The sequence below is a fragment of the Erpetoichthys calabaricus genome, chromosome 11 (assembly GCF_900747795.2).
Source record: "Erpetoichthys calabaricus chromosome 11, fErpCal1.3, whole genome shotgun sequence".
Lineage (NCBI taxonomy): Eukaryota > Metazoa > Chordata > Cladistia > Polypteriformes > Polypteridae > Erpetoichthys > Erpetoichthys calabaricus.
In genome coordinates, this window is record NC_041404.2 from 71,956,681 (window position 1) to 71,980,285 (window position 23,605).

Sequence of the window (23,605 nt, forward strand, 5' to 3'; positions counted from 1 at the left end):
ATCAACCACCTTAAAACCCACCACAAAGTACACTATCAAGAATTTCAACGACTGAAGGCACAAACAGCAACAACAAAAAATTACCAGCCATCCACAACACAGACAACAATATCAGGGACATTGTTCAACGCAATACCATATCTGCCTAGCCAGTACCGCCGCTCCCTATACGCACAGTACGCAGTCTGCGTAGGGCACCAACTCCCAGGGGGGCACCATCCCAGCTGCTCAAAAAAATCGTTTTTATATATTATAATAATAAATTAATATTAATAATATACATATACAAATAAACAAAAATATAAACGTATATATTGCATTTTACGGTGAACGCAGAGTAGGCTAAGCACACGTGATGACGCGCGCGCCCTCACCTCTGTACCCAAATCTCTGGATTGCTCTGCGCATAGCAGTGACGCTCCCTGTAACTGTTGCCTCTGCTGAGCGAAGTTTTTCTAAAATGAAGCTCATCAAAACGTACTTGCGCTCATCTATGGCACAAGAGCGCATGAGTGGTCTGGCAATTGTCAGCATCAACTCTGAATTAGCAAAGGCTTTATCATATGAAGAGCTCATTTACGACTTTGACTCAATAAAAAGCAGAAGTGTGCCTTTGTAAATTTTGAACTTTGGAAAGCTCCAGCAGATGACAGTGTTGATTTTATTTCAGTTTATTATTGTTTATTTTATTTATTATAAATGTTTTATTTAAAGTGTAATTTTAGTTTGTATTTTTTGCTGTAGAGCTACAATTGTAATTTATAAATGATACAATTTATTTATGTATTTACTTTTATTTGAATAAAGTTCTATTTTGGCCCCTATAGTAGGTGTTTTTTTTTATTATTTTATTTTTACTTCCGTAATATTTGGGGGAGGGGGCACAAAAGTAAATTTCTGCTTAGGGCACCCATTTGGCCAGCAGCGGCCCTGTGCCTAGCTCGCAAAGACACCGGGAAATAACAGAGGCGATCACGTACCATATAGCCAAGGATATGTGTCCAATAACCACCGTGAGCAGTGAGGGGTTTAACAAAATGATCGCAACACTTGATAAAAGATATAGCATTCCCTCTCGCAACCATTTTTCCAATGTTGCGCTGCCCTCGCTGTATGCGAAATGCCGAAAAGAAATAGAAAGAGAAATTCTCAGGCTCAGCCTTGAATATTTTGCTGCCACGACCGACTTATGGTCAAGCAGAACTGCGGAACCGTATTTGAGCTTGATAGTTCATTTTATTGACAGCGAGTTTGAGATGAAAAGCAAGTTTTTGCAACATTCGTTTTTCCCACAAGACCATACAGTGGAGTTTATTGCAGTGGGCCTCAAAGAAGCAATGTCCGCTTGGGGCATCACAACGGACAACGCAGCTAATATGATTAGGGCAGCATCTGTGAATAACTGGCCGAGGCTACATTGCTTTGGTCACAGACTTCATTTACCAAAGGAATAATCGTCATTATTAATCGTGATAAAAATTTTGAGCAAAATAATCGTGATAATCATTTTTTCTGTTATCGTGCAGCCCTACTTTGTGCACATAATGCATTTCTTTTATTTTGTATATTTTTCACAAATTGTAATATTTCAGATATGATCCAACACACCCTCCATTTTAAATGCATCTTGAATATTTATCTTGTTGTCTACCATTTATACTTAATTGTGTGACAAAATTACTTGTTATAAAACATTTGTTTTTTGTTTGTATTTCATTCTTTCATTACTCACTTTTTAAATAGAACACCTTCCATTATCTTTTACAGCATCAAAGCACAAGTTTTTACAATTTTTAAGAAAAAGAACATTTCTCACTTTGCTCATGCAATTACAAATGGATACTTTATTCAATTTTTACACGTACAGTGGTGTGAAAAACTATTTGCCCCCTTCCTGATTTCTTATTCTTTTGCATGTTTGTCACACAAAATGTTTCTGATCATCAAACACATTTAACCATTAGTCAAATATAACACAAGTAAACACAAAATGCAGTTTTTAAATGATGGTTTTTATTATTTAGGGAGAAAAAAAATCCAAACCTACATGGCCCTGTGTGAAAAAGTAATTGCCCCCTTGTTAAAAAATAACCTAACTGTGGTGTATCACACCTGAGTTCAATTTCCGTAGCCACCCCCAGGCCTGATTACTGCCACACCTGTTTCAATCAAGAAATCACTTAAATAGGAGCTGCCTGACACAGAGAAGTAGACCAAAAGCACCTCAAAAACTAGACATCACGCCAAGATCCAAAGAAATTCAGGAACAAATGAGAACAGAAGTAATTGAGATCTATCAGTCTGGTAAAGGTTATAAAGCCATTTCTAAAGCTTTGGGACTCCAGCGAACCACAGTGAGAGCCATTATCCACAAATGGCAAAAACATGGAACAGTGGTGAACCTTCCCAGGAGTGGCCCGGCCGACCAAAATTACCCCAAGAGCGCAGAGACGACTCATCCGAGAGGTCACAAAAGACCCCAGGACAACGTCTAAAGAACTGCAGGCCTCACTTGCCTCAATTAAGGTCAGTGTTCACGACTCCACCATAAGAAAGAGACTGGGCAAAAACGGCCTGCATGGCAGATGTCCAAGACGCAAACCACTGTTAAGCAAAAAGAACATTAGGGCTCGTCTCAATTTTGCTAAGAAACATCTCAATGATTGCCAAGACTTTTGGGAAAATACCTTGTGGACTGATGAGACAAAAGTTGAACTTTTTCGAAGGCAAATGTCCCGTTACATCTGACGTAAAAGGAACACAGCATTTCAGAAAAAGAACATCATACCAACAGTAAAATATGGTGGTGGTAGTGTGATGGTCTGGGGTTGTTTTGCTGCTTCAGGACCTGGAAGGCTTGCTGTGATAGATGGAACCATGAATTCTACTGTCTACCAAAAAATCCTGAAGGAGAATGTCCGGCCATCTGTTCGTCAACTCAAGCTGAAGCGATCTTGGGTGCTGCAACAGGACAATGACCCAAAACACACCAGCAAATCCACCTCTGAATGGCTGAAGAAAAACAAAATGAAGACTTTGGAGTGGCTAGTCAAAGTCCTGATCTGAATCCAATTGAGATGCTATGGCATGACCTTAAAAAGGCGGTTCATGCTAGAAAACCCTCAAATAAAGCTGAATTACAACAATTTTGCAAAGATGAGTGGGCCAAAATTCCTCCAGAGCGCTGTAAAAGACTCATTGCAAGTTATCGCAAACGCTTGATTGCAGTTATTGTTGCTAAGGGTGGCCCAACCAGTTATTAGGTTCCGGGGGCAATTACTTTTTCACACAGGGCCATGTAGGTTTGGATTTTTTTTTCTCAATAAAAACCACCATTTACAAACTGCATTTTGTGTTTACTTGTGTTATATTTGACTAATGGTTAAATGTGTTTGATGATCAGAAACATTTTGTGTGACAAACATGCAAAAGAATAAGAAATCAGGAAGGGGGCAAATAGTTTTTCACACCACTGTACATCACAAATGGAATCTCTAGAAGCAAAAGTATTTTAAGTATTCTCACCTTTTCCTCTCTATTAGGAGCATTTTTAATATTTCCCTAGGTCATCTGCATTGGCAGATCTGTCTGGCAAGTGTCAAAAATAAAAATAATTCCCAAGGACTATAAAAGTATATGAAAAAGACACCCTAATTCAGTATACTGTATATGCAGTGGGTTTCACAAAAAAGTTGGCTTCAACTTTGACATCCATTTGTCTTCTCAGTTCTGAATGAATGTTATAAGAATAATATATATAGTAGAGTTCAACCAATTTTAAAACAAAAACAAAAATGGGTCTTCCTGGTGGGACTTGCACAGACATTTGTCAAAATCTCATTTTACAATCCGATATATGACTTCATACTTACTGAAACTATCGCCCCATTCATAAGTAGTCATAAATATTGGTCCCAAATAAGAACATAAGAGCCACTATATCAAGAAGTGTTTCTTAGGAATGTCATAATGGAGACAAGTGCTTGCTCTCTAAATACTGCAGATTTCATACGTTCTTTGGTGCTCAAAAAACTTGGAACTAGATACACTAAATGCTGAAACATTCACATTTTATTTCACACTTAAGACACCGTCTAGAAAATCAGGACAACTTCAGTGCTCAGAAAGCAGGTGTCATTCAGCAACACACAAAAAAGTCAAAAGTAGTCCCTCAAAATTAGTTTGAGGGCTACTGTTCAACTTGATGAGACCTAAAAGACAGAATTCTCCAGAGACAAATCCTCTTCTTAGGCATAAGCACAGAGAAAATATTATAGATAAGGTGGCATCTCTTATTTCTTGAGAAGTAGGAGTCCCTGAAATTTCAGTCATTTTATTTCCACAGATTACTTTTATCAGAGTTACATTCTTGTGTGGCTTCTGTCCCATGAGTGGACAGGGAGAGTAATGCTAAGTTAGTCAAAGTGGCATTAGCAACAATAACTTTAGATGAACCACTGGTTGCCATCCTCTGTGGGCAACTCAGGCAAAGTGTTCTCCCTTTTCACAGACAACACCAGTTATAATTCTTGATTCTATCACATCTTTTAATTAAGCAAGGTGTTTTGTTTAACTGGAAGGATCAAAAGATTTTTGGGTTGGCGAGCGAAGCAAGCAGGGAGCAAAACCCCCATGTGATACAAATAATAATGATGATGATTAACAGTAATAATAGTATGAACAGCGCACTTCACATGTGTGAGTGACATGAATGTTATTTTCGGATTTCCCAGAACCACACTGAGTTTCACTGCCTGAAGACAAATTCATGTTGTTAATGCTGATGAGACGTGTTTCTTACGAGACGCCATTATGAGGCTAGGAGATAATGCATCAAAACTGTTGCCCAGGTTACACTCGGGCCTGACGCTTATGTAAGATTTGTCTATACCGTTGCTTGAGTAACGTTTGCATTTTGGTCTTACGCAAGATGTAACTATACTGTTGCTCGAGTGACATTCAAGATTAACGCCACTGTTTTACAGCCTGAGTGATGCTCAGGCCTAAAGATAAGGAGGTTAAAAAGTATTTTGCTTGTTTTTTGTATACGTAAAATGTGCCTTCTGCATTTATTTTTATTTTGTTTACATTTGACTCTGTAAACAGATGGTCTTAACTAAAAATGCATTGTCTGTCAGAGAATTGTAAATCCTGTGTTCATCCATGATAACATCTGTAACTATCCAAACACTGAACTTAGTAGAAATACTAGTAACTGATGTTCACTAGCATATAAAATGTACCTAACCATGCTGTTAACCATGAAATGAGAGGGGGGGGGTGGGTTACATTAAGAAATAAGCCGAGTTTTTCACTTGCAGGGTGTTAGTGCTTAGAACTGCTCCCCTCTTTCTGTGCGGTTTGCTAGTTCTTTCCATATTTGCATGCGTGCTCTTGACCTCCTCCCATTTGTCAAAGATGTTTGCTCAGTTAGTACCTAAACTGGCCCAAAGAAGCCATGTGCATGTCAGTGTGCCCTGTGATGGACCACTGTTTGATTCGTGGCCATGCTTGGCTCCTGTCTTTTAACTGTTACTATTGAGGTACATTCTGCCAACCTGTCACACAAATTGGGAGTAAGCAGGTTTGGTGACAAAGTGAGAGAGGCTAGATTGAGATGGTTTGGCCATATGCAGAGGAAAGGTGAGGGGTACATCAGGAAAAGAATATTGAGGATGGACAGGCAAGTGGAAATGAGGAAAGACAAAAGGGGAGGTTTATGGATGTGTTGAGAGAAGGCATGAAGGCAGTCGGTGTGGCAGAAACTTATGTAAAAGACAGGAATAGATGGAGACGGATGATCCGCAGTGGTGACCTCTAGATGGGAGCAGCTGAAAGAAGAAGAGGCATAGTATTAAATATGTATCTGTACTACAGCACTCCAGACCAGTCAGAGGAAAGCTGCATATCTAATATTCATGCCAGCATACACAAGACTGCAGCCCTTTCCCCTCCTATTCCGTTAGTCTGATGATTTCAGTATTTTTAGAGACATATGTCATTTCCACTGATGTGCTGCATCTGAAAGACTGTTTCATCATTTTATCTGTTGAGCATAGCCATAGCACTCTTGATTTTTTTTTTCCTTGTGTGTGTGTATATATATATATATATATATATATATATATATATATATATATATATATATATATATGTAGGTGAAGGTAAGTGAGGACCAAGTAGCTGTGTCCTTATTTATATCTAATAGGGACTTTCTGTCCTCTAAAATAAAACAGTTTGCTAATAATAATAATTTTGATAATTAATGTGAAATCAAAATGGTACTGTAGCTCATGTAAACAAGGGAAAATAATTTAGAATACAAAAAGATATTACGTGTTCTTATATAGGAATTATTTGTTGTTATCTTTTGAAGTAAATTAGGGACTGCTTCAGCTAGTTTAGTTTTCAAGTTCATAAGTGGTATTTACTGTACAATTTACAGTTTTTCTTTAAAAACACCAATTTTTTCTCCAGTGTTGTATAAACATGCTGCTTACGTTGACTGGTTGACTGAACTGGTGTGAGTGGAGGTATCTGTATGAATGTGCCCTGCAATTGACTTGTGTCTCATCCAGGGTTGGCTTCCATCTTATGCCAGAAGCAGATGATGATTGACTTCCTGTAGCACTGAACTGGATTAAGTAGGTTTAAAAATGAAATTAACAGATTTAAAATGAACTAGTAAATTGTGTGCAGGTATTGTAATGGTCTTCTGCAATGCATCTTTTAAACCATTTTTTGTTTTATTAATGAAAAATAAAAACAAACAATTGCTTGCAGATAAACTGCACTCATACAATACAGTGACGCGGATGTTGTATTCCAAAAATAAATTCAAACCGCTATGACCTCTTTCCCTGTATCGGTTCAGAGTCCCCAGTTTAACTTGGCTACTCATATATATTAAAACAAGCAAAAGAAGATTTGGAAATACCCCAGCATGCTTATTTTAAAATAGCATTAATATACTTCTTGAGTGTTGTGCTTATAGCACATTTTGACATGATATTGTTGGAGTTTTCTTGTAGACTCTGAAATACAAATGTCTGCCATTTGTGATCCAAATACATAAAACGTACAAATGAACTGTCCAATACATCTAAATGAGGAGCCCCCAAAGCTATGCCTGGATATGCCTTGTGATGGCCTTGTAGTGTCCCTTAATGAGTGTTGTCCAAGTCTCTTTCTCAGGCTACTGTTATATTCTTAGCCTCACTGCTAGGTTTTGTTTTTTTTCAGATTAATCACACTGTTTGTTTGTTTTTTTCTGAACAGGTCTAGCAGACTGGGAAGATGATGAGATTCTAGCATCTGTCCTGGCCGTATCACAACAAGAATACCTCGACAGCATGAAGAAGAGCGCAGTGCACAGAGAGCCCTCTCCAGACAACAGTTGATATTTAAAGTGGAGTACAATAAAAGGGAAGAAATAGAAGGAGGCAGCAACAAACAGAAAAAAACAAACAAACAAACAGCACTCATCACCTCATCATGTGACTCTCCAGATGTGCGCCTTTCTTCTGTTCTGCCTCCACATGCCACTTGTCCTGCCCTTCCTTCCCAGACAACTAAACATAATCAGTGACCTGACAGTTCCCCTCCATCTCCTTGTCCTAATGCCTAAACACAATTGGACTTATTTAGGTGCATGTTTAAATAAACAACAACCAACAGATAAGAGAAAAAACAAAAACAAATTGTAATAATGTCATACTTCTTATTGATTGTTTATGAATATAATTTTTGCTTTATTTTTCTCCTTTTTGAGGTATGAAAAAAAGACACTTGTTTCTTTGAATAAAAAAAGAAAAAAAGCCGTTTGGGGGAAAAGAAAGTGAAACTTTTTCAAAATGAATGTTCTGCTTTTTCCATAAACTTTTCCTCAACCTTTTCCTGACTGAGGTGTTAACACAGCAAGTTTCTAAAGGGCTCAAGTGACACCTGGTATTTTATTACACATTCACTACAGGCCCTAAATATTTCACAGGTATGGTAAAAATTAATAAACTGGATATTTTTAATATTCTGTAAATGTGCTAATATTAGAGTTAGTCCTAACTCGAAGTTCACAGTCAATAAGAACATAACCAGTGTGGTGCATTACTAGGCCAGGTGAGCTCTGTGACACTTTATGTAGTACTAAGGGCTGTAATGTTTCTCTGTGTTTGTGAGCATACCAGACAAATCACCAACAGCAGTGATAGAATAGGAAGGGTTAGCGCTTTGAGTAGTGAGAAAAGCACTATGTAAATGTAAAGAATTATTATTTCTCCCTATTAAAAAAAAAAAATCTTGGAAGAAGACGATACGTGATCTTCTCGGAAGACAATTTGACGTCCTGCTTGAGACGCTTTAATGTTGCGTGAGACAAAAGGACAGCTGCTGTACAGGATTTTAAATGATCGACGCACAGCGAGACAAGCAGAACACGCAGCTTGACAGCAGCAGCTGATCAGACCGCATCTCCTCAGCGTGCGTTCAGCCGCCAAGCCAACCCCTTGACAACGCGAGCGGCAGAGACCCAAAGTGGCTGGAGCGTAGCACGCCTGGGGAGAATTGGGGGGGAACGAAGCTCCCTAGTTTATCATAAAGAATATCGCACTTTGAACTTAAATGTTCCGATTATTACATACCCTCTGAAATGGCCAGCGCTTTAAACCAAGTTTTTACAGACACACAAGGAGGGTGCCATCACATTTATTTTCACCCCACCATAGCTCTTGGTTAAATTAAAACACAACCTTGTTTTACTGATGGCGCTTTGTTAAACGTTACAATTGAAGGGCAACATTTTTTTATGATCAAGTGACATCTTTAAATTAGTTGATTGCTTAAAAATAGTTTTAAATATAAAATGGGTGGAGGGTCTCCCTGTGTATTGCTCAATGATATTAGATTAGCTGGATAAAACATTGTGTATTGTGTGGCAGGAGTAGTTCTCGCCATATTTGAAAATGTCTGTGTGACTTAACATCAGCACCGGACATGTACTTTAACAAATAAAATCTATTAAAAGTGTGATCTCCAACTGGTCGGTGATAAAGCCTAGATGTTTTTTGAAATAAAAGCTTTTTAAATGTTACAAAGCTAAAGATTATCCTGGGTACACGAACAAATATTATCCCCTTATCCACAATGTTATATCAGTATGATGTTAACAATTAAAAAAAAAATAGAAAGAAAACACTGAATCAAACAGTTCTTTAGAAGCTCCCTAACTGATGGCTTCCTGTATGTTTGAACAGTGGAGAAGATGACTGACATGCTTCACTTTAAGAATGGAGCAGCTCTGTATAAGCACTTCACTAAATACGAGTATTCTGCAGTCATGAATTCAGAGGAGGACAACCGCCATAGTGCTCCGATACTGAGGTAGATGAGTGGTGTACAACCAACAGGAAAAGCAACTTAGGCCACCATTTACAAAGGTGAATGAGGCTCACTGAACTGCGGGGTGTGTTAAAGTTAGCTGTGGTGCTTGCAGTGCAGACAGGTTTTAACTGTCATATTTGTAAAGCAGTCTCTTACTTTTAATTGTTGTATCAAACAGCCACCATGTTTCAAGTAGTGTGTTGTCTGTCACTTTTTGGTGAGAAGGCTGAGCAGCTTTCCTCAGTCCCTGGACTCCGCTGTGGCTGCTGCTTTTTAAATTGTCTTAGGATCTGAGTCCACTTTGAATTGTCTTCCTACACAGACCATTTTTTGTGCACTTGCACAAAATATCACTGTGTATGATTTCCTTTTACGTTTTCAGAGATGTCTATCAGGATCTTCCCTCACAATTGTGGTGTGAATGCCAGATATCCCACACAGAGTAGTAGGATCCTGCATTGTTCCTGTTTTTAGCAAGGCAAATTCCAGCTTCCAGCACCCTGACCAGAAAAGAGCTTGTTCAAAAAATAGGTGCTTAGTTAAAATGACAGAGGATTCCAATTTACTGTTGGTTGGATTTTTTTTTTTCTTTCTCACTAGTTTTTACTTTTTTTTCCCCTGATGTATATTCATTTTAACAAAAAAGCAGCATTTCTGCCAAACAGGATTTAAACAGACAGTGGTGTTCCTTTCCAGGAGCAAGTGATGCATTCTTGTGCTATCGCTTTCCATATGAACGCACCTCTCGGAGTTCTCTCATTCTTTTTTGGTTTCAATTCAATATGCCGATCCTTGATGTGTGCCCCCTGACAAACTGGAAATCCTTCATATGTTCTGCCATCCCTCCCTCCCTCCCAGCTTAAAAAACCCAACCTGCCTAGCTCCATTCATTGTGTATTTTTAAATCCTTCACAATTGTAAGGCACGCCCGTGACATCAGCATCGTCCCTCCCGTGTGCGTATGAGAGCTACTCTCTGCATGCCATCTCAAGTATTTCCTTCTGTTAATTCTGTCACTCTTTAATATTTGCATTGTTGAATGTCTTGTTGGCATTACCACACCCAAGCTGGGAGAGGACTGCAGTGTGCGCTCTTGTCACGTAATTATTTTACTAGAGTCATCAGAGGTTTCCATGCGGTTCTCTATTTAACTTAACTTCATCAGATACCCATGCTAACAAAATTTGGTGGGTTGAAAAAAAATGAGTCAAGTAAATGGCAGTAGGAGTCATTGGCACATAAACATTACATTTAAAGCTTTACACTGGCCACTCTGTCTTGTGTACACATCTTTTACCACATAAATATGTGTTTATCCCATCAACTTGCCTAATTCACTTTATGGGTATGGAGTGCTGCAGCCTATCCAGGCAAGATTGGGCACAAAGCAGGAAGCAACCCAGGGTGCGAGTGCGAGTCTATTCATTGTTCTGCTAGTCCAACTGCAAGGAAACAGAAACTTTAAATAACTTAAGACTGGCAGAGCACCATTCCTGGAGGCTCACCCACATATCTTACATCTTTAGTAATTCCACCAGGTGTGTGTGTAGACATGGAGTTAAAATTTGGCTACAATTAACATTGCTGTATTGGATTACATCCTGCCGGTGGGTGGGAGTTAAACCCCTGTTGGCTCTTTACTATTTTGCTGTGAGACTCGAGCAGACTTAGAAAACTGCTCAGGGTGGCAGGATTGTCTCTCAATGCTGGTCTCGCCACAGGATCGTGAGGAAGCGTTCAGGCCCCAAGGAGCGGAGCACTTGGATTGGTTGTTGTTTAAGTGTGCAGAAGTTAAAGGTTCTCCCTCACCTCAAAATCCTGGCTGTCGCCTACACACAGATAGCTTCATCCCTCACAAAAAGAAGCCCAACTCCTCCCGAGTTGTTTTGGCTACACGTCTTCCTGGAATTCTTGGAAACAAACGGCATTGTTGACTTGATTTTTTTTTTTTTTGTTTTTCTCTTCTGCACCAGGGTCATCGTATCAGTTTGTCATAAGAGGTGTGGTTGTGTTTTTATTCAAAGTATAGCAAAAGAATGGAAAACAAAGGCAGCTTAGTTAAACCAAAACTGCTGCGCTGGTGAGTGTTCTCACCACGGGAGAATCCCTCGGTTGGCTGGTGGTTAATGCAGTGGGCTGTGCATTAATGAGGCAGCCTTAGCAAGTCAGGCAAGTGCTGAGATCTCTAAACAACACTCTGACTTCTAAAGACTCCTTACAGTCTGCACAGCATCTCTCAAAAACACCTGCTTCTACCCAAGAGCCTGTCCTTTCTCCATGTGTTTCCTGTTTTAACAGGCCTACTGTAGCTGTCGCTGCCCGTCTTCGCCCAGTTGAGAATGTTATTACACAGCCAGTGTGTTTTCTACATTGTAAAAGTGCTAACAAACCTAGACAGAGGAGTTAGATATTTATCCTCCCTGTTATTCTGCTTGCAACCCGCTGAATGTTCATCTCCCACAAGCATTATTAGGCTGGCAGGGATGCCAAAGGACAAGTTTCACATAATGTGCCCACCTACCCCTATGCAGAGTCGTGCATGGACTGAGACTTGAACATATATTTTTTTTAAGAATGTTTATAGCTTTATTTACAGTACAAAATGGCATTGCTACGTCATGATTAAACTGCGCCTTTTGCTGTTTCTAGTCTGAATCATGCTGGTTTCAGATGCTCTTTTTTTTTGCTTTAGGCATGAGGAAAGTAACTTTGTGCTACTTAGCAAAAGATTCAGCTGTTACTGATAAGCTTTCTTCTGCAATTCTTCTTACACAGGTAAAGTACTGTCTATGTAAACTGCATTATTGTAATTCTTGCGCTTGAGAGCAGTTTGAAATCCTGGCCTGCCATGAGTTTTGCCGAATGATCCCTCATATGCCACGTGTTTCATCTTGTCCCTTTATTACTCTGTGTATGCAGCACTTATCTATTTAATTATTGATTTTTGACCGTGTTGGCTCGTACCTTGTGCCCAGGCTTGAGATCCTGTGACCCTCGACTGGATTAAGCAGATGCCCACCTTTTCCTCGGTGCATCGACCCACTGTGCTGTTTATGCAGGTTTTAAGTGAAGATCTAAAACTTCCCCTTCTATTAATAACAGACTGCCCTTTTAGGATTTCTTATGTATGAGAGCTGCAGTGATTTTGCTCTCCGGGCCAACAAGGCCACTGTGCTACTCTCTTCATTAATGCTGGCCTTGATCATTATGATTTCACTCTTTATGTCACTTCTGTCGGGACATATTGAGGTTTCCAGCTGCCTTGTGAAAACTAGAAGATAACACTTGGGAGTAATCATAGTAACATGGCCAGTCATACATGCCTTTGCTGTTTTAAATGTGCCCACAGAGGATGTGTTCTTGCCTAACAGCCATGGCTGCCAGGAGAGTCTTTGTTTTGTGACATTAAACTGGAAGTGGCAGCCTAAGGATGAGCAAATGGAATTAAATTGACAAACAGTGAACACCAGCTCAGGTTTGCAGAGTCATTTTCTCACCTGTTACAAACGGCAGTCGTTCACACTGAAATAAAGTCCAGCGATGCTGAGCAGCCAGTGCTGGCCCCCTATGCAGTCATCATACAGACCCCCCCAATCTCCATCAATCTAACTTACTAATCGAGTAGCCTCTTCTACCCCCTTTAGTGGTTTCTCATTCAACCATATGTTTTTATTACCCTAGGAAAAAAAATATCTGAGCAATTTATTTTAAAATGAACAAGTTGAGAATTTTGTAAAAAAAAAAATACATTTTAAATATTGTAAAAACAACAAGAGACTACTAAACTGCTTTACATAAAGTTAAAGAAAAACCAGTGCTAATGCAAAGACATTCTCTTAATCTTTGCCCCTTTCAAAGCAACGTCCTGACCCCCAGATTAGATAGATAGATAGATACTTTATTAATCCCAATGGGAAATTCACATTCTTCAGCAGCAGCATACTGATACAATAAATAATATTAAATTAAAGAATGATAATAATGCAGGTGAAAAACAGAAAAACAGACAATAACTATGTATAATGTTGAATGTTAACGTTTACCCCTCTGGGTGGAATTAAAGAGTCGCATAGTTTGGGGGAGAAACGATCTCCTCAATCTGTCAGTGGAGCAGGACAGTGACAGCAGTCTGTCGCTGAAGCTACTCTTCTGTCTGGAGATGATACTATTAAGTGGATGCAGTGGATTCTCCATAATTGATAGGAGCCTGCTGAGTGCCCTTCGCTCTGCCACAGATGTTAAACTGTCCAGCTCCATGCCAACAATAGAGCTTGCCTTCCTCACCAGTTTGTCCAGACGTGAGGCGTCTTTCCTCTTAATGCTGCCTCCCCAGCACACCACTGCGTAGAAGAGGGCGCTCGCCACAACTGTCTGATAGAACATCTGCAGCATCTTACTACAGATGTTGAAGGACGCCAGCCTTCTAAGGAAGTATAACCGGCTCTGTCCTTTCTTGCACAGCGCATCAGTATTGGCAGTCCAGTCTAATTTATCATCCAGCTGCACTCCCAGATATTTATAGGTCTGCACCATCTGCAGTTAGTGACAGGTGTGTGTCCATCTTCCAAATCTCCTTTTATAGGGCAGGGTTGCAGGGGAACTGGAGACTATGCCAGCAAGCACTGGGCACAGGACCATTGCAGGGTGAACACACTGGCGCAAACGAGGGCCTATTGCTAAATTCTGTCATCATTTCCACTACTGCCTGGAACCAGGGCGAGGCTGAGAGTGCAGTCCAAGGTAGTACTTGTACACTGACAGATATTTGCCTACACACCATCACCATCCCAAAAGATTATGGAGGGAGTGTATTGGGGTCCAGTCCCACTTTTTACATCTGCCTTTGTCTGCACTGATAAGCAGGCCGCAGCACTCCTGTTTCTTCTGTCAATGTACTGCTCCATCACAGACTGCAGTCTAGTAGTTGTACTGGACTTTTTGGTGAACGCTGTCTTCTCTCCAGTGACAGAGTTTGTGCTGCCAGCCTTTCATCTGTATGACCCCACGAGCAACCTCCATATTACCATGAACTTGAGTGAGCATTCAGTAGGTCTACTGAAGCTCCACTTGCAGATCAGAAAGCATGGAGGGGAATTTCATTGTTGGTTCCAGGAACCTTTGGAAAGAAAAATAACAGGAAATAAGGTGGATTCTGGTTGGGTTGTGTTGCCCACCCAATATTTGTAACATTGGTGGTGAAAACGTACTGTAGTTGGTAGTGAGAATGGAGGTTAATTTAATAAGGGGAAGTGTCTTCATGGAGCTTGTGAGCCAGGAGATGTTTAGGGTGGGTAGAATGCTGTTCCATCCACTTTGGCAGCACTTTACACAAGGTGGCAAACATGCATAGATGGGGTGCCACTGCAGGACACACTCACTACCAAAATTGTCACCAGCCCAGTTGTGGCCAGGCTAGTGGTGTAGAACGCCACCTGCCATATGCATTTCACCCCTGAATACAGCATCATATGTTTGTGTTTGAGGTCTAGTGAGTCAAAAATATGTTGAACACCAAAGGGGATTTTAAAAAATTCTTTTTATATGTTACATTTTTAATATGCTATTTTACTTATGACAACTATACATGGATGCAAATGATGCCATTGGTTGGCTTGTGATTTTTAACAGGCTATTAGTTATGAGAGAAAATAATAAATACTAACTTAAAATTGATAACAAGCAAGTGCAGGATTTCTATATGTCAGAAATGAGCTCTGAAGGTTTTTAGGAATGTACAGTAGGTAAATTATTGCCACATGTACACTGATAGCATTAAACACCTCTGTGAATATTAAAAAGATATGATTTGCGTGAGTGAAAATAGAATTATATTGAGTCATTCACTCAAAAGAGGAATTCAATCAACAGGAAGGATTTGCATGAAATTTACCAAATGAAAAGACCAAAAGCCTGCAGCCCCTGTGGACCACCAGGACCAGGCTGGGTCAGCCCTCCACCAGGTCATCATGAGGGCAGACTGGAGCATTTAAGAAAGTCATGGCAGATGAGCAGGTGCTTTATTACCAGAGGTAAAGTCAGGACAGCCCAATATACAAACAGACCATTCTCCAGGACAAGTATAATTACAGTAAAAGAAATAATGATCTAAAAAATATAATTATAGCGGGTCTTCAAGCTGGTCTTTAACCTTACAGCCCAGGGAGGCCCAGGACTTGTTTATCTGATTTTCCTGATAAGGATATGCCGACTTTTAGTATTTAAAATTAATAGCTAAGATTTCATACATTCAGCATTAAGACATTCCCTAGCACCCCCTTACGTTTTATATTCTGTACAGTGCATATGACACATTATGAGAAGTGCGGATTTGTTACACTGTTTTCAACTTCATTCCATCTTTCTTCTGTTTGGCTTACTTAAATCTTCACGCCCGTCAACCAGTTTTCGGGTGTTCCAGCATACTTTCGATATATTCATTACCAGTTGAGAACGTTATAATTTATTTACTTGGCTTGATGCGCTCCGGAGTTTCAGTCAGTTTTAATATACAGTAGTCATTGGCGTTCGTTCTTTTACAGGCGTGGACCCTGAACGTCTGCCGACGAAAGGTGCCTGATTGAGACCTGCCATTAAGGTCCAGCAGCAGGCGCGTTATTATTGTGGTACGAGCAGGCTAATAATAAGCGTGTGTTCTTGCTAAATCTGTCATAGCAGAGGGATTGGCCGCCCGCACACGCCCGTCACACCGCAGCTACTCTAAGCGGACTGACGCCAGCACTTAACAACATTGGGGGTCGCGGCGGTTTGGAAAATACGCAACTGCTGGTAAGTCCGCTCAGAAAAGACACTTGTTGAGAGCGGGAATCGCGTCACGTTTCAGCATTGTCATTGTTTCTTTAGTGTTAGAAGTGTATTGTTTTTATGGTCTTCGTATAAAGTGTATGCGATTACAAGTCAGGAAGAGAATATATATAAGAATATATACTGGTAAAGAATTGATAAAGAATGACAGCGCTAATTCGATGCAATATTTAACCATTGTAAAGCACACCTGTAATTCTAAAGACGGACTGAAGTCATGTTCTACTGCCTGCGCAGGGCTCAATATGCGAAATCCCGTCATATCTAAACTAATTATGAAAAATTCAAATTTACATCAGTTAGTTTTCAAAAACAACAACAATAAAGAAACGCCCCTCACACACGTTTGGCTTTGAAGAGAACGCGCTCGACACCAGCAAGCTCAGGATTTTCAAACTCGCTATCGTTCTGATTGGCTATGAGTAGATGTGGGCGTGATCAGGATGGTAAACTTTAAAATGAAACAAAGCTGTGCGCCGGTCAATCGGGTTCACGGTTAGTGAGCTGCGTTGTTTTGTTTACGAGTGCCGGCAAGTCGTCGTTAGCGCGCGCTTTGGACCTACATACGCACAGGACACGTAATATTCCTATTTGGAGTTTATTACCTTCTTACCGTTAATTTCAGCATCACGGACAGAAGATTTTTTTTTTCATTAACTTGTTTAATATGTGGATTTTTCACTACTGATTTCAGTTACACTTTAAGAAAAGCATGTTGGAGAAACTAATGGAGAATCTGTCTTTCCACGATGTTAAAGAGTTAAAGGGAAAAGTGACTCAAGGTATGTCAATGAAATGTTTTGGGCTACTATAGTGCTATACAGTACACGCGTTGGGGAGACGAAACAGAGGTTCGGCGATTCGAGCTGAAGTATGTCGCTACTTGCTTTAGTGTCTAGTGGTCGCGCAGCTTGACACTTTTCTATGTACTGTATATACTTAATGACACTTCACTATTAAGTACAGTGTATGAAAGTTCAAATGACAAAACTTTATCCATGTAATCTTTGTGAAGAAGTGATGTTAGGAATTAGAAGGAGCGCACTTGGTGAGCGGAGCTTTATGGTATCTCACCATTGTGCCTGGATAAGACGACGCTGCGATCTCAGGTCGCATAATCTATTTTACTTCACCAGGCGCTTATTTTGCTTTTGTTTCAGTTTCCAAGACGTAATGCAATCATCGGAATAATTGATATTACAAAAGCTATTAAAGACAGAAACTATTTGTTTCGATTGCCAGTAGTGAGATGATGAAAGGAAATTTTGGAAAAGCAGTGACTCGTCGTAGAGTTTATTCCACAACCACTACACCAAAGCCAAGAAGGGGGTACCGGAGCCGAGTGACGATTAGCATGAGAAGTGAAGCGCCACTGAATTAAAGAAGCGTTTTCCTTTCTATGTACTTTATATAATTACGTCGCGATCTGACAGACAGGCGGCACGGTGGCGCGGAGATCTGGGGACCTGGGTTCGCTTCCCGGGTCCTCCCTGCGTGGAGTTTGCATGTTCTCCCCGTGTCTGCGTGGGTTTCCTCCGGGTCCAAAGACATGCAGGTTAGGTGGATTGGCGATTCTAAATTGGCCCTAGTGTGTGCTTGGTGTGTTTGTGTGTGTCCTGTGGTGGGTTGGCACCCTGCCCGGGATTGGTTCCTGCCTTGTGCCCTGTGTTGGCTGGGATTGGCTCCAGCAGACCCCCGTGACCCTTTGTTCGGATTCAGCGGGTTGGAAAATGGATGGATGGATCTGACAGAAAATGGTCGGAACGTTGCTGACGTCCGTCAGAACTTTAATGACGCGCACGAAAACTCGTCTGTAGGTTCGGTGTAATCATTGAAGACAATGTCCAGTACACGTCGCTCAGTCACCCCTGGACTGACGTTTGTTTCCTTGTGTGTATACTCGTTGTTCACTGGTATGCATACGTGTGATTGGTTTATCGTTATTACGCATTGGCTTGGTGAACAGAACCGAGTGTGCAGTGGGGTTTGCGCAGAGAACATTCTAACCGTTCGCCTGGCCACCTGTGCCCTGAGGTCAATTCCTTTTCTTTCTTTGATTTCAGTACGAGAACCTTTCGAGAAGCAGTACAAGGTGGGGCAGCTGCTGGGAAGTGGAGGTTTCGGATCAGTCTACGCAGCTCAGCGCCTCTCTGACGGCTTACAGGTATGCTCGCCGAATATTTGGGATGCCTGCAGGTTTTTGCACAGTCATTGCAACGCAGCGGGACTTTAATGACCGCAATACAAGTTCTGTCAAATCGCTCTTGAATGACTTTGCAGTTTAGCAGTGTGACTGCGTAACATTAGTGGTAAATGTGCGCGTACATACAGATAATAAATAAGTTATTTGTACCAAATGTAACGTATCTGTTGCTTGGTTACTTTTCGTTTTCTTGACTTACCCATATCATTCAAATGTTCATGGCATGTAATAGCTTTTGTTAGCCTAACATTGGTGTGAGAAATTAGCGTTTCTTATATAGCCCCTGTGATTGGTGTTGTTTTGCGCTATTTTCCAAATGATGCCCATTTATTATTATTCGTTACAGGTGGCAGTGAAAAAGATCTCCCTGGAAAGGATACATCAGTGGGCAAGAACTGTAAGTATTTTAGGATTTAATTGTCAAAGACCCTAGCCACGTTGTATATGTTGTGGGCACTTTATTGCTGCCAAGTGCTTTAATGGACGTTTATAAAAAAAAACAATAAGATCGTATTATATGTGCGCTAGTTATAGTTTACGTGTAGACATTTTTTAAATTAGACGATAATTGTTTGGGGGGAATACTTATTGGTAGATAAAGGGCAATCGCTTGATGTTTATCCTCTGAACGTAAGGGGAGTTTTGTGGAAATTCTGTGATGCGGCGCTACTTCTCACCATGCGGCAGGCTGGGTCACTACGAGTAGTTCATGTCAGTCAAGGCTGGCGGTTTGCCAGTCGCGAGGCGGGCGTAGTGACGTCAGCACTTCCGTGTGCTGCCCCAGCTGGAAAGATTGACTGTTTGAATTGTAGTAACAGTGACGTCTGTGAGATTAGTTTAATGCCCAAAACAAAGGAAAATGGGAGAGGCTAGAGTCACAAAGGGCATGTGGTAAATAGTCATTTATCTTAACTAAATATGCAGAGTTGTCTGTTTTTTCCACATATTTATTTGTGTTGGTGTGTCTGTTAGTTTAACAATAAGCTGTTTAGATATCCATTTGCCAACGCTGCCCATCATCCTTGGAAACGTAAATAGCTTTCTAATGCCTAATGTAATCGACCTTATTGAAGGCATTAATTTTAAAGAGCAGGATGATGAGTCAAATCACTGAGTACAGTTAAGAAGCGTAACATTCTGTACAGTATGCAAGTTCAGCCAATTACAATGTTGGTCACTCTTGGGTGTTGCCACCTGTGAATAACCTGTCACCCTTTTCATATCCTCTGTAGCCAAATGAACCTGGGCCCGTGCCAATGGAAATTGCCCTTCTTCAGCGTTTATGGGGTGGTGGCACTCTAGCCCCTAAAGGCATAATTCGAATGCTGGACTGGTTTGAGATGCCCGGAGATGGCTATCTGATTGTTTTTGAACGACCTCAAGTGTGCCAGGATCTTTTCGATTTTGTCACTGAGAGAGGTCCGCTGGAAGAATCCCTGGCAAGGAGGTAGGTTTTCCCTGAGAGTAATCTGTTTTATTAAATGAAAAAGACCTTTGTGGTTAATGGAATAAGTATTTGCAGTGTGTGAATACAGATATACACAAAAAACCTATGAAGGGTCAGTTTTTTTAGGGATCACTTGTTATTTGGTTGTGTGGTGTTAATTGCAATGCAAGAGACACTAAAAGAACGAAATATTTCTACTAACAATAAATGTTTCAAGGTACAAAAATAAAAAAAGATGGAAAAATAACAATGTCACTTTCCCAAATGTCAGGATAAAACTAAGGAATGTTAATGTTAACATGTCACATAATTTCAATAAAGTACTAACTACATTAATAAAGAAGTTATATTTAAAAGTGCCAGCAAAATACACTAATTGCTCAGTACAAGTGTGAACCCCACCAAAAGCTTATTTTGTAACTTGGATCAAATCTCTTGCCTTCCTATACTTACTCTAGAAATATGTAAGCAGTTAATCTGGTATGGATGATGATACAAAAAATTGAGCTGGCAACTGCTTTGAAAGAGTCTGAAGTATTGAAAGTCTGATGTTGATGTTTGTTAACAGGTTCCTTCAGCAGATCACACGTGCTCTGCAGTACTGTCACTCGAGTGGAGTCGTGCATCGCGACATCAAGGATGAAAATATTCTTGTTGATATGCGTACAGGAGAAGTAAAGATTATTGACTTTGGATCTGGGGCTGTGCTAAAGGATGCGCCTTATTCTGAGTTTGAAGGTAAATATTTATGTCAGTGTATTTCTTTTACTGCAGTGCATTCAGTAAGCCGTCCACTAATCAATCTTAAGGATCAGTTTAATTCAATGTCAGGGTTGTAGGGAGCTTCACAGCCTTTTATTGCAGCACTGGGTGCAAGACAAGAACCAAACCCTTGTTGTACCAGTGCATGGCACAGCACACAAACATCCACTCAGACATAGAGAAAGCATAGCCTCCAGTTAACAAACCAGTATGCCAAAAAAAAAAAAACTTACAGATACAGAGAGAGAATGTGCAAGCTCCATTTACGTAGTATATGCAGTATAATTTGGTTCATCTTAAAGGGACTAAAATGTTATCAAACTGTATGATTATTGTATTCTTTTTAAAATAATGTCACTGCTATGTTGTTGGTATATTTCAGTATTTGTATATTCCTAAAACAGCTTCTCTGTTCCCAGGTACTCGAGTGTACAGTCCCCCTGAATGGATTATCCGTCACCAGTATCGGGCAGAACCCCTGACTGTCTGGTCTTTAGGGGTACTTTTGTTTGACATGGTTTGTGGAGATGTCCCTTTTGAGAGAGATGAAGAGATCGTTCAGGGGAAACTGCGCTTCACCAAGCGCATTTCAGCAGGTATGATACAGTCTTTTGTGTTATGTGGGCTTGATAAGATGGAAAGGAAGAAGAAAAGACTTTTATAAAATGGAAAACAGCTACTTAACTGTGCTTCCTTTTTTCTATTCAGAATGTCAATCTCTGATTCGACGGTGTTTAGCCTTTCAACCAGAGGAGCGACCAACTTTAGACCAGATACTGTCCCATTCCTGGATGACTGCATCAGCTGAGGATGACGACTGTATGCAGGAATCCTGTGACTATGCACCTAGTAAAGCGAGTCTTTGAAGATAAAGGTTAACAGTGCTTGGACTTCATTGAGCAACGACTAACATCTTTTGGGCAACAAAAGTTAGCAACTGTTTAAAACTTTGGAGGTTTCACAGTACCTAATGTCTACACTGAAACCGATATGAACTACTGGACATTTATATCTCCATGGTTTCTCATAATGGATCATAAGATACTATGTGGTATTTTTTCCTTATTTATTTGCCTTTGTTAACCAAATTTTGTAAGTGAAGTGCCAAATTCTCCAACGTTGGACAAAATAGTTTGTGAGGACTATTACTCCTAAATTATTTTTCGACGTTTATTATTTATTTTAGAATTAACGTTCATTTGTAAGCCTGGTTTTACAGGTATTGGAATGGGGAATGAACTATAGTGTCCCTTGTATGAGTGAACAGTAAGTGTGGACTGAGTTGACTACAAAAGTTCTCAGTTTGAGAAAGTTATGGTTTTCTGTATCAAAACTTGGTAAATAGTGTTTTAGTTCAGTAAATTATTAGACACATTCCTAGATCCATAATACTCTGGTGTTTGAAAGAAGACTGAAACCAAAGCTGATTTGAATGATCAGTTTAAGCTGCATTCCAGCAATTACTGCTATCCTAAAGCTCTTTACTGAGCGCATATCTTGAGGTTCCAGATGCATCCCATTGCAAATGAAGTATAGTGCAATCTTAATGCAGTTTCAGAATCACTGTTCCGTGATTATTGGTGGGGGAGTACATTGAAATGTATCTTCTGCATGCAAAAATTTATAAATGCATTGTGCCAAATGTTTTGAGGTCCTATAAAGGCATAACGTGTTTAAGCTTAAAGGTTTTAAAATGCCAGAAGGACAGTGAAACTTACCTTTAACCATTCACTGTTCATGGCCTTGATGAATCAATAGAAGCTGAACTTTGTGGAAGCTGAAATCCATAATGTTTATATGGATATGGTATGTTCCAAAAAGGAAGCTTTCTACATATTTAAATCTACCAAGCCCTTAGAGAGAAAAAAAAATAAAAGTTTGTGGTTTCTACCAAAATAACATTCCTTATTTTAAATATAATTTAAACACTGTTAATTAGAATTTATTTTCCAATTTGTGAATACACTTCTGGTCAAATATAGTTTACACTTTTATGACTATTTAAAACAAAAATGTTTGATAAGCAAAGATAATGGTACACACCACAAGCAATATGTTCACAGTGTTTTTATCTAATATGTTACTACATATGGTCTCCTACAGATTGTTGCCTTTTAGTGGGACCTAATTGGAAGATTGATCTTTCAAGTTGGATCTTCTGGATCTGTTAACAAGTATATGCTATATTAAAGAGGCAACAGTTCACAAATATTTTTCTACCTTTAAATCCTGCTGTTTTGCTGGGATTGAGTTTGTTTGTTATAAATACTTGTGTATTTATGTATTGTAAGTTGACATTTGTCTGACAGTTTATTTAAAAGAATAAGGTGGGGGTTGTATAAGTTATAATATTTTGCTGGCTGCACAGACCATCTTTTCTTTTTAATATGTGTGACGCGGAAGTTGAACTTTGTTATTTAAATAAAATCTGTTGAAATGAAAATGTTTCCTTTACTTATTGATATACATATATAATCCTACATAAATCTACTGTTTATACATTGCATGTACTTCCTGAGTCCACATTGGTTTACTCCTGCAGTTTAAAGACCTGTGGTTAGGTGAAGTGGTGTGTGTGTTTGTGTGTGTATTGAGTTTGTATTTATTATTCTTCCTGTGATGTACTTGTGCCCTGTCCAAATGTTGTTCCTGCCTTGCACCCTATGTTTGCTGGAATAGGCTGCAGCTGTTCCGTGATCCTGTCCTAAATAAACAGGTTAAAAAGATGGATATATATACAGTAGGTTATATACATACACTCCCATTATTTGCATGCATAAAGGTTACTTCTAAACATGCAGTAATAGTATGTTACAAGAAATCAGTTCACTTTGAGCATATTTGCCAAATTAATTTAAAAGATTTCAATTGCAGGCAGTACATTAGCACAGTATACTGTATAACACTGTTGCCTCTTGGAATCCCATTCTTAGTATGCGTGCTCTCCCCATGTCGCCCTGATTTTTTCTACAGGCCTTCAGGTTGTTCTCCATATT

General features: G+C 39.8%; 2 protein-coding genes across 4 annotated transcripts in view; both read left to right on the forward strand.

Moving 5' to 3' along the window:
* otud5a (OTU deubiquitinase 5a) overlaps positions 1 to 7,820 on the forward strand; it is a 173,421-nt gene extending 165,601 nt beyond the window's left edge. For all 3 annotated transcript variants that reach the window (XM_028813334.2, XM_028813335.2, XM_051933501.1), the window contains one exon: positions 7,279 to 7,820. In XM_028813334.2, the coding sequence (XP_028669167.2) occupies positions 7,279 to 7,400 (122 nt within the window). In that variant the 3' untranslated portion in view covers positions 7,401 to 7,820. The remainder of the gene's footprint in view (positions 1 to 7,278) is intronic.
* Positions 7,821 to 16,671: 8,851 nt separating this feature from the next.
* Positions 16,672 to 23,052, forward strand: pim2 (Pim-2 proto-oncogene, serine/threonine kinase). Its single transcript, XM_028813336.2, has 8 exons — positions 16,672 to 16,979; positions 18,261 to 18,361; positions 18,747 to 18,797; positions 19,633 to 19,847; positions 20,416 to 20,585; positions 21,029 to 21,205; positions 21,318 to 22,489; positions 22,549 to 23,052. Exons 1-7 carry the CDS (start codon positions 16,910 to 16,912, stop codon positions 21,473 to 21,475), a joined length of 942 nt encoding a protein of 313 aa, XP_028669169.2. The 5' UTR covers positions 16,672 to 16,909; the 3' UTR covers positions 21,476 to 22,489; positions 22,549 to 23,052.
* Positions 23,053 to 23,605: the final 553 nt, after the last annotated feature.

Coding starts and splice junctions, on each gene's coding strand:
- pim2 (XM_028813336.2), top strand. CDS start 16,910: ATGTTGGAGAAACTAATGGAGAATCTGTCTTTCCACGATGTTAAAGAG. Junction 16,980..18,260: donor AAAGGGAAAAGTGACTCAAG/GTATGTCAATGA, acceptor CTTTGATTTCAG/TACGAGAACCTTTCGAGAAG. Junction 19,848..20,415: donor GAAGAATCCCTGGCAAGGAG/GTAGGTTTTCCC, acceptor GTTTGTTAACAG/GTTCCTTCAGCAGATCACAC.